Here is a 17,734-nt window from a genome sequence, read left to right on the forward strand (position 1 = left end):
TTTTTTGACGGAGGAATGCCGAATTTCGGAGGCATGAAGGGTGCGGGAAAAGAATGCCACAGGCCTGCCTGCCTGATTGAGAGTGGCAGCGAGAGCGACGTCTGATGCGTCGCTCTCCACTTGAAAGGGCAACGCCTTGTCGACTGCGTGCATCGCGGGCTTGGCGGTGTCGGCTCTAATACGGTTGAAGGCCTGTTGAGCCTCTGCCGTCAGGGGAAAAATGGTGGACTGGATATGTGTGCGGGCCTTGTCCGCATAGTTAGGGACCCACTGGGCGTAGTAAGAAAATAACCCAGGCAGCGCTTGAGGGCCTTGGAGAAGGGGGAGCTCCATGAGGGGGTGCATGCAGTCGGGATCGGGCCCCAGAACTCCGTTCTGGACCACATAGCCAAGGATGGCTGAGCGATTTGTGCTAAATACGCACTTCTCCTTGTTATAGGTGAGGTTTAGGAGAGAGGCGGTGTGGAGAAATTTGGTAAGGTTGGCATCGTGGTCCTGCTGATAGTGGCCGCAGATGGTGACACTATCTAGGTACGGGAAAGTGGCCCGCAGCCCGTCCCGGTAGACCATTCGGTCCATCTCCCTTTGGAAGACCGAGACCCCATTGGTGGAGCCGAAGGGAACCCTGAGAAAGTGGTAGAGGCGGCCATCTGCCTCGAAGGCCGTGTATGGGCGGTCCGCCTTATGGATGGGGAGCTGGTGGTAGGCGGATTTTAGGTCTACAGTTGAGAAGACCCAGTACTGTGCAATCCGATTGACCATATCAGATATGCGTGGGAGGGGCTACGCGACGGGCTACGTGTACCGATTGATGGTCTGGCTGTAGTCCACGACAATTCGGTGTTTCTCCCCAGTTTTAACTACGACCACTTGGGCTGTCCAGGGGCTGTTGCTGGCCTCGATGATGCCTTCCCAAAGCAGCCGCTGGACCTCGGACCTGATGAAGGTCCTGTCCTGGGTGCTGTACCATCTGCTTATGGTGGCGACAGGTTTGCAATCTGGGGTTAGGTTTGCAAATAGGAAAGGTGGGTCGACTTTTTGGGTCACGAGGCCGCACACAGTAAGGGGTAGTAGGGGCCCGCCGAATTTGAGTGTTAGGCTCTGGAGGTTACACTGGAAGTCCAGGCCGAGTAGCAGGGCAGCACAGAGGTTGGGGAGGATGTAGAGGCGGAAGCCGCTGAATTCTACGCCCTGGACCATGGGCGTGGCTATACAGTGCCCCTGGATCGCCACGGAGTGGGACCTGGATGCCAGGGAGATTCTCTGATTGGCGGGGTACACCGCGAGGGAGCAGCGCCTTAGAACATAGAACATAGAACAGTACAGCACAGAACAGGCCCTTCGGCCCTCGATGTTGTGCCGAGCAATGATCACCCTACTTAAACCCACGTAACCCGTATACCCGTAACCCAACAATCCCCCCATTAACCTTACACTACGGGCAATTTAGCATGGCCAATCCACCTAACCCGCACATCTTTGGACTGTGGGAGGAAACCGGAGCACCCGGAGGAAACCCACGCACACACGGGGAGGACGTGCAGACTCCACACAGACAGTGACCCAGCCGGGAATCGATCCTGGGACCCTGGAGCTGTGAAGCATTGATGCTAACCACCATGCTACCGTGAGGCCTTACCGTATCTGGATGGATTAAGGTTTCGGTGCTCCCGGAGTCCAGCAGACAAGAGGTCTCATGCCCATCGATCTTCACGCTTGTCGAGGCGGGGGCTAGATTGTGTGGGCAGGACTGGTCAATCGTGACCGAGGCGAGTCGCAGCTGGTCGTCGCTGGTGTCGAACAATGGGGTGCCCGGGGGGACACGGGTCCTGGTGGCAACGATGGTGGCACCCATGTGCCGTGGGTGAAACAAGATGGTGGCGCCTAATGATCTTGAAGTGGACAAGATGGCGGCGCCCACCGGCCGCACGTGGTCCGAAGAGGGGAAGATGACGGCGCCCACTAGCCGCACGTGGTCCGAGGAGGGTAAGATGGCAGCGGCCACTGTCCGTACGCGAGGGGGGGTCGGGGCGATAGCGGCGACTGTGCGGGCCTGGCACACCGCAGAGAAGTGTCCCTTTTTGCTGCAGGCCTTGCAAAGGGCGCTGCGGGCCGGGCAGCGTTGGCGGGGGTGTTTCTGTTGCCTACAGAAGTAACATCAGGGGCCCCCAGGATTGGCTGACTGGCGCGTGGCACAGGCGTAGGGTTGGCTGAGTGGGGTTCCCGGTGGGGTGGCCAACTGTGGAGTCCACGATGCATAGGAGGGGTGTGCCGCGGGGCTGGGGGTGTCGGCCTGAAGATTGCGCGAGGCGACCGTCATCGATAGCGCCAGCATTTTGGTTTCTGCGAGGTCGAGCGTGGCCCCCTTTAAAAGTTGCTGGCTTATGAGGTCTGACCCTATCGCCGCAACGAAAGCGTCCCACATGAGGAGGTTTGAATGTTCCGTGGCCGTGACAGCCTGGCAATCACAATCTCTGACCAGGGGAATTAAAGCACGCCAGAAATCTTCTACGGACTCACCAGGGAGTTGCCTACGAGTAGAGAGTATGTGTCTGGCGAAGAGCGCGTTCGTCCGCTGGGCGTAATTCTCTTTCAATAGCGCCATCGCTGCATCATAGGTCGGCACATCCTGGATAAGAGGAAATACGTTGAAGTTCAGCCGCAAGTAGAGTATCTGGATCTTCTGAGCTTCCGGAATTGGGTCTGGTGCAGACCTGATGTAAGCTTCGAAACAAGCTAGCCAATGTTGAAAGTCCTTTTTGGCGTCGCTTGATTGCGGATCCAGCTCCAGGCGATCCGGTTTGATGCGGAGGTCCATCTTCTGAAAGTCTTAGATTAATAAATTGATGCACGATCAATTGCACAGAGATGAGAGTTGATACAACTGAGGCTTTATTACACTAAGATGTGTGGCCTCCTACAGCAGCTAGCGAAATGGCTGCTGTACAGGGAGCACACATATTTATACTCCGCCTACTGGGCGGAGCCATCAAGCTGGGACTACCCCCGTACGTGTAGTACAGGGTCTTACCACACATCTCCTAATATACACAACGGTGGTGATTACCACACCCACCTAACCTTTTTTTTGGACACTAAGGGCAATTTATCATGGCCAATCCACCTAACCTGCACATCTTTGGACTGTGGGAGGAAACCGGAGCACCCGGAGGAAACCCACGCAGACACGGGGAGAACGTGCAGACTCCGCACAGACAGTGACCCAAGCCGGGAATTGAACCTGGGACCCTGCAGCTGTGAAGCAACTGTGCTAACCACTGTGCCACCATGCTGCCCATATGGCAGATTGGTCAAAAAGGTAAAAGCCCATGGGATACAGGGCAATGTGGCAAACTGAATAAAAAGTTGGCTGAGTAACAGGAAACAAAGGGTAATGATTGATGGCTGCCCTTGCAAATGGAAAGCTGTTTCAAGTGGTGTTCCACAGGGCTCGGTGTTGGTGCCCTTACTGTCTGTGTTACATATTGACGATGTGAACGTGGAGACATAATTGAGAAATTTGTAGACAACACAAAGATTGGCCAAGTGATGGACAGTGTAGAGGATAGCTATAATCTCCAAAACTATATACATGGATTGGTGGAGTGGGCGGTATAGTGGCAGATGGATTTTAACACAGAGAAGTGTGAGGTCATGCATTAGGAAGGTCAAACAGTAGTAGGGAGCACACAATAAATAGATGAAGTGAGAGATCTTGACGTACAAGTACACAGGTCCCGAAAGGCAGAAGTTCAAGTAGACAAGGTTGTAAAGAAGGCATATGGAAAGCTCGCCTTCATTGACAGAGGTATAGAAAATAAAAGTAAGGATATCACGTTGGAATTGTATAAAACACTGGTGAGGCCACAACTGGAGTATTGTGTGCAGTTCTGGTCAGCACATTACAGGAAGGACGTAATTGCTTCGGAGAAAGAGCAGAGGAGGTTTACAAGAATGTTGCCAGGGCTGGAAAGTGTAGCTACGAGGAGAGATTGGATAGGCTGGGGTTATATTACTTGGAACAAAGAAGGCTGAGGGGTGACTTAACTGAGGTGCACAAAATTATGTGGGGAAGAGATAGAATAGATAGGAGAAAATAGTTTCCCTTGGTGGAGAATTCTAGAACCAGGGGACATAGATTCAAGATAAGTGGCAGAAGGTGTAGAGGGGACATGAGGAAGAATTATTTTATGCAGAGGGTAGTGGGAGTCTGGAATTCGTTGCCCGAGTTGGTGATGGAGGCAGAGGCCCGAAACTCTTTTTAAAAGTACCTGGATCTGCACTTTAAGTGCACAAAGTACAGGGCTATGGACTGGGTGCAGGAAGGTGGGATTAGGAACGACACCTGGGTGTCCTTGGGCTGACGTGGACAAGATGGGAAGAATGGCCTCCTTCTGTGCTGTAACAGTTCTATGGTTATCATTACACCACAGAGAAGGCCATTTGGTCCATCGCGTCCACGCACCAGCTCTCCGAATGAACAATCCAAACACGGGCAAGGCAAGGCGGATGATCTCCATAAAGTACTACAACCAGCACAGCGATTGAACCTGCATCATTGGCATCATTCTCCATCACACTCTGGCCATCCAACCAACTAAGGTAACTGATCCCATGAAGCCATTTGGATGATATACACTGCTTTAAAGTGGTTGGATCAATTGGCCGGGTTTGGCACTGTGAGTTCTATATATCTGTATAACACTTAGATAATGTAGATAACATTTTACATTATAGTCAGCATACCGCATTGAGCTTTTATATTGTATCCGGCCTGCATTACAGCTTATACAATAACCCACATATCATAGAATCATTACAGCACAGAAGGATGGCATTCAACCCATTGATTCAGTGTAGGCTTTCTGTAAAGAAGCCAAATCAGTCCCATTCCTCCACTCTGCTAACTGTCGCCTCATAGGTTTATTTCCCTCAAGCACCCATCCAATTTCCTTCTGAAATCCTTCATCTATTCATATTCACCACCGTGAGACATTTAAAAAGGCATGCGCTGGATAAAGGGCTGCAGGAACTGAAATATAAAAATAAAATTGAAGGGGAACCAAAAGATGAGAAAGTAGATGAAAGGTCACATGAAGAGTTATAGGCAATAAACCATAGGCACGATAAAAGAGGGGATGAAATAGACAGGGTGATATCAAATACATTGACATTCTTAGCATCCAATACTATTTTAGAATTGGTTACTATTTTTCCTCAAGAGTATTGTAGTTAAGATACAAGGGCTGCTAGATGCTATGTCAAATGCATAGGTTACTTTGAATGAGAAAGAATATACTTACAAGTGAATGAGAGACTTGAGTCCTCGAAAAGCGTATCTGGAGATGGACTGGATTTTGTTGTTTTCTACAAACCTGGGGGAAGATTAATGATTCAGTGCTCTCATTTACTCATTCTCAATTACTGCAAAGTGTTAACATGTCCAGATTTATCGTCTACTTACAGGTACTCAAGTTGAGAAAGACCAAGGAAGGCATCATCCCCAACAGTGTCAAAAGAGTTTGAAGTGAACAAGCTGTTAGGGACGTAATCACAACAATCATATTTTTTACTTTCAGAAAATGTCTGACATTATGACTGATACTGACAAATTGTACGCAATTCTAAAGTCACACCATTTAAGGTGGGTGTATTTTTGATGGTTGATTCTATCTGATAGATTGGTGGAGTAAGATTCAGTTAACAACTTTCCAAAGAGAATTGGATAACACCTTCAAAGGAGCTGGCACGGCTACGAGGGGTGGAGATTCTACGATTCCACCTGCATACCCAACAAGGGAAGTCGGATCACTGCTGGAAATGAAATACCTTTCCATGTGCTGAAGGGAATTTAATTCCGCCCTTCGGAGGGGGCCAGGAGGTGGTGGGGACCGTAGAATTAGGAGGAAAAGTAGGCAACAGACAGCCCATTTAAGTTTGGGATGGGGAAAGTAAAGGACGGCCTTCTGCCTGGAGGCCATTTGAGGCTCCATAAATGGACAATTATGGGCTTCATTCCACCATCACTGGTCGGGCCACATGGGAAGGCAACCAGTAAAACCGAGCAGCCTCTCTGTGGGCCCAGGGGCCCTCCTAACCAGACACCCTGTGTCCCACAAGAGGCGACAAGTACTGTGCCATTTAAAAATACACCCTGTCCTCTGCAACAAACCACGGCCTGACTAACTGCTCTAGACAATCCCCACAATCTTAGCTCAGGGCTTCCGCCATTGTTGCTAGCCCAGGCTGGCTGCAATACCAGCAGCGGCCACCACTCCTGATGGCACAGCTGAGGCTGAAGACTAACAGCTCGTGGAGGTAGGGCCCCTACCCTTAAATACCTGACCACCGTGTAATCACTTTGGGGTCTCCATAAATCACCATGGCAGGTTTGCCTCTAGCTTTCAAGCCTGTGGATTGCATCTGCATGGTCCTGGTGCTCCAGTTTCCCCCCATATTCGAAGGATTGCAGGTTGTGTGGATTCACCATGAGAGTGACCGGAGAATCGGTGCCACTGGTGCCGGCGCGGTTGGCGCAGCGCCAGACAGGGGCCTCTCTAAGCAACCCCACCCCGCCGATTCTCCACCCGGGATGGGCCGAGTGGCGGCCCAAAAAAGCCAGAGTCCCGCCGGCGCCGGTCACATCTGGTCTTACCCAGCAGGACCTCGGCGTCCATCCTGTCGGGAGGTACCAACATTCTGGGTTCTTGTAAAATGCGATGAGAGATTTATGCCTAAAGCCTCACAAACTCTCTGCTGACGTCACTACACATCACGTGATGCTTTACCAGCGGGAATGTATTCTGTGACACATAACAGTTCTCCTTATGAGTCCATATTTAAACACACTCCTAGGACAAGGTTTAGTTTGCTTAAGCCTAAAGGTTCCTTCCTGTTTAATCCCCTTATTTCCGCTTTCTTTTATTTTTGCTGTTCTTATTTTGATCTATGGATGATTAATGGATATTGTCTCTTTAGGCAAGCAACCTGTATCTTTGTGGGCAGCACGGTAGCATGGTGGTTAGCACAATGGCTTCACAGCTTCAGGGTCCCAGGTTCGATTCCCGGCTTGGTTCACTGTCTGTGCGGAGTCTGCACGTTCTCCCCGTGTCTGCCTGGGTTTCCTCCGGGTGCTCCGGTTTCCTCCCACAGTCCAAAGATGTGCTGGTTAGGTGGATTGGCCATGCTAAATTGCCCCTAGTGTCCAAAATTGCCCTTAGTGTTGGATGGGGTTACTGGGTTATGGGGAAAGGGTGGAGGTGTGGGCTTGGGTAGGGTGCTCATTCAAAGAGCTGGTGCAGGCTCGATGGGCCTAATGGCCTCCTTCTGCACTGTAAATGCCATGATTCCTTTAATTCAAGCAGAAGGATCCAGAAGTTACAGAAGAGATCATGTTGCTAGTCTGTGCTGGTTTAAACAGAAGCTGTCGGCACCAGAGAGATGAGGTGGGAATCGATTTGACTGATTGGCTGGTGGCCAATGAATTGGCCCAAAAAGGTCATACCTGCCTGGTAACAGATGGTGATTGGGTTATATCCATCTGGAATGCCATTGAGTTTCAGTTTTGATCCAGGCAGCACAAAGAAATGTCCTGCTACTCTCTCTCTTTCCTCCGAATCTCTCTCCAGAAAGCCTGTGAGTGACATCTCTATCCAGAATGCCTGCTGTGAGTGACATCTCTATCCAGAATGCCTGCTGTGAGTACTGTTCTCCTGAAACTATAGAGGTCTGCAGACAAATCACGGAATGAAAGCAAAGTTTGAAGAGAAGTAAGGCACCCTGGTGCTGTGAAACAACAGTGCTAATCACTGTGTTACAGTGCCGAAAAATACATAATCTGAAACAAAGACATTTTTTCCTTCCATTTATGGGGCAGGATTCTCCAGTCCGCCAACCGCAGGATCCTCTGTTCCAGCAACCGGCCAATGGGATTTCCCATTGTGGCCACCCCATGCCGTCAGGAAACCCATGGGCGTTGGGTGCGCTGCCGGTGGAACAGAGGATCCTGTTGATGGAGAATTCCGCAAATGTTTTTTACCCCTTTTCACCCGTTTGTGTGTGTGGGGGGGGGGGGGGGGGTGCAACTTAAAGTGGGGAGTTAGGAATTAGTTAATAATTATATTTGCTGCATACTTCGTTATAATTCTTGTCATAAACAAACAATAATTGTGTTTAAGCTTACACACGACACACACTCATCCCAGCAAACAAGATGGCACTGGGTGCGTTGGAGCCTGCCCATCCCACTGATGGGTCGGATGGGGGTCAGAGGGCACCTAGGGGGTTGCCCTGGGGGGACACCCATATGACCTGCGGCCCTAAGTTCACAGTGGGAAACACATGGCTGCCTTGCAGGCCGCGGTAATGGTATTCCGTGCCCATCCACCCCAACCCCACAGCCCACCTTCTGGCTCCCTCCCGCTATACCAGCTGGCCCTGGTTGAAGCCCCCTGGCAATGGCACAACTGTCAACTGTGGCGATGTTAGACACTTTCCGTACCCCTGTTTCTCCCTCATCAGCCACAGCGCTAGTTTCACGATTTTTAAAAGCACAAGTGAACCTAGCCGTCAGAAATTCGGCCTATAAGAGGCAGAGAATCGCGCAGGCCCCGGGGAATACCGGGTCAGACCCACTAATAATAAGAATAATCTTTATTGTCTCAAGTAGGCTTACATTAACACTGCAATGAAGTTACTGTGAAAAGTCCCTAGTCGCCACATTCCGGCGCCTGTTTGGGAACACAGAGGGAGAATTAAGAATGTCCAAATTACCTAACAGCCGCCTTTCGGGACTGTGGTTACTGTACGTGTGTTCTGGAACGCATTCAACCCACTGTCGAGACAACAGAGAATTGCAATTTGACGTCAAATCCGCATGGACTGCGATTTCAGCGTCTGAACCGAATCACCGCCCCATCGCGTTCCACGATTCCGCCGTCGGAGAATCCCGAGAGGAAAAATCCGACTAAGGGAGAGTATGAGAAACATTCTAAGGTTCAAGTTCCTCCTACAGTCCCGAAGTGAAAATAAAAATGATAGTGAAAGTCACAACAAAACTGAAAGTTTGCCAATATCACAGAATCCACCAGTACAGCCAAGTATGGGCTGGATTCTCCACTCCCCGACTCTGAAATCGCGTCCGGCATGGGGGCAGAGAATCCCCAATGATGCCAATAACGGGGGCAGCGCCGCTTTCGCGATGCTCCGCCCCTGAAAAGCGGCATACTCTAGGAGTAAGCTGTGCCACGTATCCACGGCCTCAGGCCATTGCCTGAGGCCTGCCCTGCGATGCTCCGTCCCCGACCAGCCGAGTTACCGATGGCGTGGGACTCAGTCCGGCACCGCCACAGCCGGAGGAGGGCCGATCCGTGGACGGGAAGGGTTTCATTCGGGGCTGGGGCACTCTGGTCCGAAGGGGGCACTATATTTGCGGTCCGGATCCGCGGGCTGAGTCCGCCATGAAGCATGGCGCGGCCGCTGCAGGCCGCCGGCGTGCATGTGCGCAGCCACAGACCCAGAAATGCTCAGGGCCGTATCGGCAGCTACAGTTGGGAGCTCCATGCTGCCTCCCTGCTAGCCCCCAGCAAAACGGCGATTCGGTGGCCGTTTTGCACCAGTTTTCCTAGCGTAAAAGACCACCGTTTTCACGCCGGCGTGGGGTCTTAGTCTCCTAAACAGAGAATCCAGCCAAGGGTCTTTGATTAAGTCAAGCCAATTAATGTTACAGTCCTGACCATTAAGTGGAGCTGGTAACCAAAGTCAAAGATCAGGATTGACACAGTCAGAGATATTGAGAAATTAGAGTCATGTTATTGGAAATGGAAAGAGAAACCCAGACAGAAAGAGAAAGAAGCCAGAGAGGTTAATGGAAAGTATCTCATTACTTCTTGTCAAAAATGATATTTTTGTGAAACACATTAAGGGAGTTTTTTTCACGTGTAAATTACTCGGGTAATTTTGATCATATATATGTGTTACAGGAAATACAAATATGCAGCCAGCCTGTTAAATTTTCGGTGTTGTTGATATTGGTTGAGTCATGTTATATGTTGGGAAAATATGTATGTGTGCCATTTTACTTTTGAATGTATCAGTTGTTTTTTGAAATGCGGTGGGAGTGTAAAATATTGTAATGGCCGACAATTTTGTTCGATTGTCCTCTCTACTGCCCTCTCTGTTGGGAAGGTGAAAGTAAAGTTGTTCGCTCATGGCTGTCTGCTGGGAGTCCACATGCTGATCTTTTCTCAGTGCAATAAACAACAAAAAGATCCACCTAAATATCTCTGGATACTCCCAAATCAGTTACTTTAAAGGTTACATTAGTTAAACAGTCCTACTCCATCAGTTTGATGTTTGCCATTTCCTGCTTCAGTGGGACCTTTCTGATCATCTTTCTGATTGAGCTGCCAATTGAGCGCAAAAATAATGCCAAGTTAATAGACAGCCAGTTTTCCCTCTCTTCTTCAGGCAGATGGTTTTGTCAAGAACTGAGCGACTCACCTATCTCAGCAGACAAGTCAACTGATAAGCAGCATTGAATCCTAAACTGCAGGCATTAATGGAACTCAATATCATTAGGGTCAACTTAATGAGTCAATGCTGCTATCAAGGAACAGCATTTGAAGGAAATATCAGAGAATCAACACTACAATGTTGAAGCTCTGTTTCAAACCTATACGTCTTTCAAGAAGCTAATCTATTGTGTCCATTTTTTTAGATTTGACAATGGGAATACAGAAACACTTGGGCCACCCAAAGAATCCAGCATGCCCGATGCCATTAATGCTCTTATGAGCATTGATTGGCAAAAGACAGAACTTCCACCCTCAGAAGGAAGTCCAACCTTGAAGAGCTGCCGGCCAATCAGATTGGCCTACAGCTCTCCAGTGCCTCTGGATACAATGGATGCAGTGGCTGGCAGAGGTACTGCATGGAGCTGCCTGGAACTAAGCCCTGGGACGCGAGGGACATGTAAGTGGCAGAGGTCCCAGTGCGGGGTGGGTAGGAAACCTCTGCGGGGTCACTAAGGGGGCAATCAAGGGGTAGATTTGGAGAGGAAGGAGGTCGGGAGGTCATCAGGCCTTAAGAGGAAGGCAGCCCAGTCAGGAGCGGCCTCTGATGGCAGCCTCACAACCCTCTTCCTGCCCAAGATCGAACTTTGTTTTTTTCCAGACTTCCCCCCCCAGAACTGTCATCTCTCCGTCAGCCTAGAAACTGAGGCCAGGTGGGAAAAGGTCCCTAATGGGGTGAGGACCAGGTTTCACCCACCTAATGCACAAATTTGATTCTGAAATGATGGCAACCTGATACGAACTTTCAAATTATGAAACTTTTTGTAATTATGTGTAGGATAATTACCCCAACCCCAGTCCCACTTGCCCTCAATTGCATGCCATTTAGCTTCTCTGTTTACTTAAACTCCTAAAAAAGCCATGTAAGATATTTCATTTATTAAAATAAATTTAGAGTACTCAATTTTGTTTTTCCAATTAAGGGGCAATTTAGCGTGGCCAATCCACCTACCCTGCATGCCTTTTGAGTTCTGGGAGTGAGACCCACGCAGACACAGGAGAATGTGCAAACTCCACACAGTGACCCGGGGCCAGATGTAACCCAGGTCCTCAGCGCTGTGAGGCAGCAGTGCTAACCACCGTGCTGCCCTGGATCTTTCCCTTTATTAATAGATGAGCAAGGTGGTTATGCTAAAACTTTTACTCAACCACACTTTCGTTCCTCAGCTGGAGTGTTGTGTTCAATTCCTGGCACCAAATTTTCAGCAGGCTGTCAAGGCCTCAGAGAGAGGACAGAGGAGATTGGAGATTTTCCAGAGTGGTACCAGAGAAGCTTCAATTACTTGGAGAGACTAGAGAATCGGAGGTAAGGGGGGTTCCTCCCTGCAGCGGAGAAGTTAAGAAATTTGCTGCACGTGTTAAAAATCATGAACAGTTTTGATAGAGTGAAGTATGAGAAATTATTTTCAGTGGAAGAAGGACCTGTAATCAGAGGTCACAGATTTTAAAGTTGGCAAAATAGCCAGAGGCAGCAGGGGGAATTTTTTTTTTCGCCCAACAAGTTATGTCCTGGATTGCACAGCCCGAAAGGATGGTGGAAGAAAATTCAAAACTAACTTTGAAAAGAAGAATGGATGAATATCTGAAGAGGACAAAAATTGACACGGCTGTCAGCAAAAGGTCGGGTTAATTGCTGTTCGCCCATTATCCCTGTGCTCGCTCGCTGGCCAACACTGCATCCCAGGCAAACAATGTCTCAATTTTAAAATTCTCTTCCTCGTTTTCCACTCTCCACAGCCTAGTGTCTCCCCATCTCTGTCATCTCCTCCAACCCCACAACCCTCCCAGATATCTGCATTCATCTCATTCTGGCTTCCCGTGCATTCCACAATGTAATTGCTCCACCACTGGTGGCCTCAGCCCTCAGCTCTAGAATCCCCTCCCTAAACCTCTCACCCTCGCTTTCCCTCTTCAACACACTCCTTAAAACTTAATTCTTTGACAAGGCTGTTGGCCTCTGTGAAGGGCCTGGGGATGCTTCATTCTGTTAAAAGTGCGATGTGATGAAAAGCCATTATTGTTATTGCTGTTGTGTAAGGTAGTGCAGTGGTGTCCACCTTGAATCAGTGGAGCACCCTCACCACCCAGAGAGAGGTGGCTTAGGTCCCAGTCCAGAGACTTGAGCATCTAGGTCTAGGCGGACACTTCGGTTCAGTCCTGAGAGAATACTTACAGAACTATGGATATGTAACTAAATTAGAAAACCTCAAAGATTAAAGATTTAAAAATGCCTTTCTACTGAAAAATAAAGAAGTGGATTAAACTCCCCAAAAAACTAATGCTGTGCCAATTAAAAGCACATCGATTCATATCAAATCAAGAATGGCATTGAAAGGCTCCTAATCGAATACTCAATGGTTATGTCCTGTGGGCCTATGAAATACATCATCTAATTTTCAGTGCCTAGAATAGTAGTTGAAAGTAAATCAGACTGCAAGAACCAAAGGATAAATTAATAAATAGTAAATTTAAAACGTTTATTATGTAAGCATCCTTCCTGTTTATTTTCTTTGTTCCCGTTTCTTTTACGTTATTTTATTATTTTGGTCCACAGACCCATAATCGGAAATGAAAATTAAAATTAAAATGAAAATGAAAATCGCTTATTGTCACGAGTAGGCTTCAATGAAGTTACTGTGAAAAGCCCCTAGTCGCCACATTCCGGCGCCTGTCCGGGGAGGCTGGTACGGGAATCGAACCGTGCTGCTGGCATGCTTGGTCTGCTTTAAAAGCCAGCGATTTAGCCTGGTGAGCTAAACCAGCCCCTGTCTTTAAGCAGAAGACTCAAAGTTCAGCAGCCTGTTTGCCAGGACACTGTGTTCCCAGGTTTTGTTTTTTGAGGGACGCCAGACTCCTCGGCACAGAGTGGATCTTAGGAACCATGTTTGGAGGGGGTTGGATCCATTTGTTAACTGGAAGCCAGTGGCTTGGCCAGGGACAGTGTTCTGACTGACAACACAGTAAGAAGTCTTACAACACCAGGCTAAAGTCCAACAGGTTTGTTTGTTTCGAATCACTAGCTTTCGGAGCACAGCTCCTTCCTCAGGTGAATGAAGAGGTAGGTTCCAGAAAAATATATATAGACAAAGTCAAAGATGCTGGACGATACTTTGAATGACTTGAGTGGATTTGTGATCTGTAGCCCTTTCGGGATCTTGTCTGCTTTCTTGCATCTTTGGAGAAACTAAACGTCAGTGTCTACATGCGCAATATTCTTGGAGATCTTTTTGGCTACAGATCACGGGGCAGCACAGTAGCACAGTGATCAGCATAGTTGCTTCACAGCTCCAGAGTCCCAGGTTCGATTCCCCGCTTGGGTCACTGTCTGTGTGGAGTCTGCACCTTATCCCCGTGTGTGCGTGGGTTTCCTCCGGGTGCTCCGGTTTCCTCCCACAGTCCAAAGATGTGCAGGTTAGGTGGATTGACCATGCTAAATTGCCCTTAGTGTCCAAAAATTATGAGGTAGGGTTACGGGGATAGGGTGGAGGTGTGGGGATGGGTGGAGGTGTAGGCTTAGGTGGGGTGCTCTTGCCAATGGCCGGTGCAGACGCTATAGGCCGAAGGATGTACAGTAAATTCTATGATCTATGATCTCCTCATCATGCCTGACAGCAGTCAGTGATTAGTTCCTGCATGATGCTTTCTGAGAGAACTAGCCTGAAGCATTTAGATCTCAGAAGTAAAAGGAACTCTCTCTCTATCTCTCTCTCTCTCCTGGTTGCTGAAGTGAAAGAACTACTTTATTATTCTGAAAGCAGTGGCTGTCCTCCATACCCTGTGCTGTGAAGCTGGAATGATGCTGAATCCACAGAGAAGGCAGTCGGGGTAGTTAGGAAGAGGGCTTGGGAAAGGGGTAATAGATAGTTACATTTTCTGTTCATTTGATTATAATACTGCACATAATAAAAGGTTACTTGCGTTTTAAAGTTACAAACCTGATGACTGCTATTTATTGGACTCGACTAAGGACCTCGCATATTTTAAATAAAATCTTATTTCACCTGTGCTGCAACTTTCAGGTCAAGAGGGGCTGTGGGTTTTGGCAAAGGTGGGACCGGTACAGGCTTGGAGGGCCAAAGGGCCTGTTCCTGTGCTGTATTCTTCTTTGTTCTTTGACACTAGCCCAGGATTTCGTGACAATTAAAAAATATTGGTGGGCAGCACAGTGGCGCAGTGGGTTAGCCCTGCTGCCTCACGGCGCCGAGGTCCCAGGTTCGATCCCAGCTCTGGGTCACTCTCGGTGTGGAGTTTGCACATTCTCCCCGTGTTTGCGTGGGTTTCGCCCCCACAACCCAAAGATGTGCAGGCTCGGTGGATTGGCCACACTAAATTGCCCCTTAATTGGAAAAAATTAATTGGGTACACTAAATTATTTTTTACATATATTGTTTTACTCAGAATGCAACAAATCATTGTAAAGCAAGAGTAATAGGCAAAGTGACATTTGGCAGTGCTTAGCAATAATAGAAAGGATAAGAAACTGAGGCACAGCTTAGGCCTACAAAGGTATGTTGGAAGTTGGACTCTATGGTCCAGATTTGCGCTCCTGGGTCAGGTGCTGTGAGATGGGAGAATTCATGGCTCTGCGAACCCAACCTTTAAAAATCACAGCCCGCAGTTCCAGTTTTCCTCTGCGGGGCGCTGGGGGTTGGATTGGAAGTATGGCCCGCTGCCTCTGGAATGAGTGTGGAGGCTGCTGGTTGAGGCGGCGGGCTGGGTACAAGGCCTACCTTTGTGCTCCAGCATTTTGTTGAACTCAATAAAAAAAAGAATGATTGAAAAAAAAAAGCAGCCCTCATCCCTCACACCCCTCACCAACACACTGCGCGTGTCTAATCCTTGCCAACCTATGCCAACACATGCTTCCCACTCATCCCCCATGGTCCCTCTTACCCTGCACGTTCCCCACAATCCCATAGTCCCTGTATAGACCTTATGCCAATCTACTGCCAACCCATGTCCCGCACCCACCATTCTGTGCCCATACCCCCTCCATGCCAATTCATCCAATATCCATCATGGGCAAACTTCAGGAGTCATGGTGGTACAAAATACAATTATGTGTCCATTGATGAAGTCACTCTTTTCAACAAAATACTTTCATTGATAAAGAAAACATTAAATACAGAGAGATTCCTTGAACCAATCTCTTACGAAGACAGTTGCCGGGATTCTCCAATCCCGCGGCCAAGTTCTGACGCCAGCGTAAAAAGCGGCGCCAACACCTCCGGCATCAACGGTCCCCAGTATTGAGGAATGCTCCCCTTTCTAGGGGGCTAGGTCGCGCCGGAGTGGTCCCCACAGCTCCAGCCAGCGCGGAACAGCCGGCGCAAGTTTGCGCACGCGTGCTACGGCTGACGTGACTCCGTGCATGCGCGTAGGTTCCCATCTCCGCACCGGCCCCTGGGCAACATGCGGAGACCTACAGGGCCCCGGAGCGGAGGAACATAGGCCCCCACGGAACCAGCCCGCCTGCCGATTGGTAGGCCCCGATCACGGGCCAGGCCACCGTGCCCCCCCCCCCCCTCCCTCCAGGATGGCCCCCGCAGACACACCTTCCAGGTCCCGCCGTGTAGGACCTGAGTAATTCACGCCGGCAGGACTAGGCCAAACCCGGTGGCCACTCGGCCCGTCGGGGCCCGGAGAATCGCTGGGGGGGAGCACTTTCAACGGCCCCCGACCGGCGCAGCGGGGATCCTGTGGGCGCCCAAGAATCGGCGCCGGAGGATAGGTAAGCCGGTGTCGGGCGGCAGGGCACGATTCTTGCATCGCCCCGTGGATTCTCTGACCCCACGGCCAGTGTTTTTAGAACATAGAACATTACAGCGCAGTACAGGCCCTTCGGCCCTCAATGTTGCGCCGTCCTGTGAAACCCCTCCAAAGCCCATCTACACTATTCCCTTATCGTCCATGTGCCTATCCAATGACCATTTGAATGCGTTTAGTGTTGGCGAGTCCACTACTGTTGCAGGCAAGGCATTCCACGCCCTTACTACTCTCTGAGTAAAGAATCTAACTCTGACATCTGTCCTGTATCTATCTCCCCTCAATTTAAAGCTATGTCCCCTCGTGCTGGACATCACCATCTGAGGAAAAAGGCTCTCAATGTCCACCCTATCTAATCCTCTGATCATCTTTTATGCCTCAATTAAGTCACCTCTTAACCTTCTTCTCTCTAACGAAAACAGCCTCAAGTCCTTCAGCCTTTCCTCATAAGATCTTCCCTCCATACCAGGCATCATCCTTGTAAATCTCCTCTGTACCCGTTCCAAAGCTTCCATATCCTTCCTATAATGCGGCGACCAGAACTGCATGCAATACTCCAAATGCGGCCGCACCAGAGTTTTGTACAACTGCAACATGACCTCATGGCTCCGAAACTCAATTCCTCTACCAATAAAAGCTAACACACCGTACGTCTTCTTAACAACACTCTCAACCTGGGTGGCAACTTTCAGGGATCTATGGACATGGACACCGAGATCTCTCTGCTCGTCCACACTACCAAGAATCTTACCATTAGCCCAGTACTCTGTCTTCCTGTTATCCCTTCCAAAATAAATCACCTCACACTTTTCTGCATTAAACTCCATTTGCCACCTTTCAGCCCAGCTCTGCAGCTTATCTATGTCCCTCTGTAACTTGTAACATCCTTCTGCACTGTCCACAACTCCACCAACTTTAGTGTCATCTGCAAATTTACTCACCCATCCTTCTACGCCCTCCTCCAGGTTATTTATAAAAATGACAAACAGCAGCGGCCCCAAAACAGATCCTTGTGGTACACCACTAGTAACTGGACACCAGTCTGAACATTTCCCATCAACCACCACCCTTTGTCTTCTATCCGCTAGCCAATTTCTGATCCAAACTGCTAAATCACCCTGAATCCCATGCCTCTGTATTTTCTGCAATAGCCTACCGTGGGGAACCTTATCAAACGCTTTACTGAAATCCATATACACCACATCAACTGCTTTACCCTCATCCACCTGTTTGGTCACCTTCTCGAAGAACTCAATAAGGTTTGTGAGGCACGACCTACCCTTCACAAAACCATGTTGACTATCTCTAATCAAATTATTCCTTTCCAGATGATTATACATCCTATCTCTTATAAACCTTTCCAAGACTTTGCCCACAACAGAAGTAAAGCTCACTGG

At 49.1% G+C, this 17,734-nt stretch overlaps 1 protein-coding gene across 1 annotated transcript in view; it reads right to left on the bottom strand.

Moving 5' to 3' along the window:
• LOC119972241 (leucine-rich glioma-inactivated protein 1-like) overlaps positions 1-17,734 on the bottom strand; it is a 59,742-nt gene that overhangs the window by 24,948 nt on the left and 17,060 nt on the right. The window contains exons 3-4 of the mRNA XM_038808633.1: positions 5,465-5,536; positions 5,304-5,375 (exon numbers count right to left, since the gene is read on the bottom strand). Coding sequence (XP_038664561.1) covers positions 5,304-5,375; positions 5,465-5,536 — 144 coding nt within the window. The remainder of the gene's footprint in view (positions 1-5,303; positions 5,376-5,464; positions 5,537-17,734) is intronic.

Source organism: Scyliorhinus canicula, chromosome 10 (genome assembly GCF_902713615.1).
Source record: "Scyliorhinus canicula chromosome 10, sScyCan1.1, whole genome shotgun sequence".
Taxonomy (NCBI): Eukaryota; Metazoa; Chordata; class Chondrichthyes; order Carcharhiniformes; family Scyliorhinidae; genus Scyliorhinus; species Scyliorhinus canicula.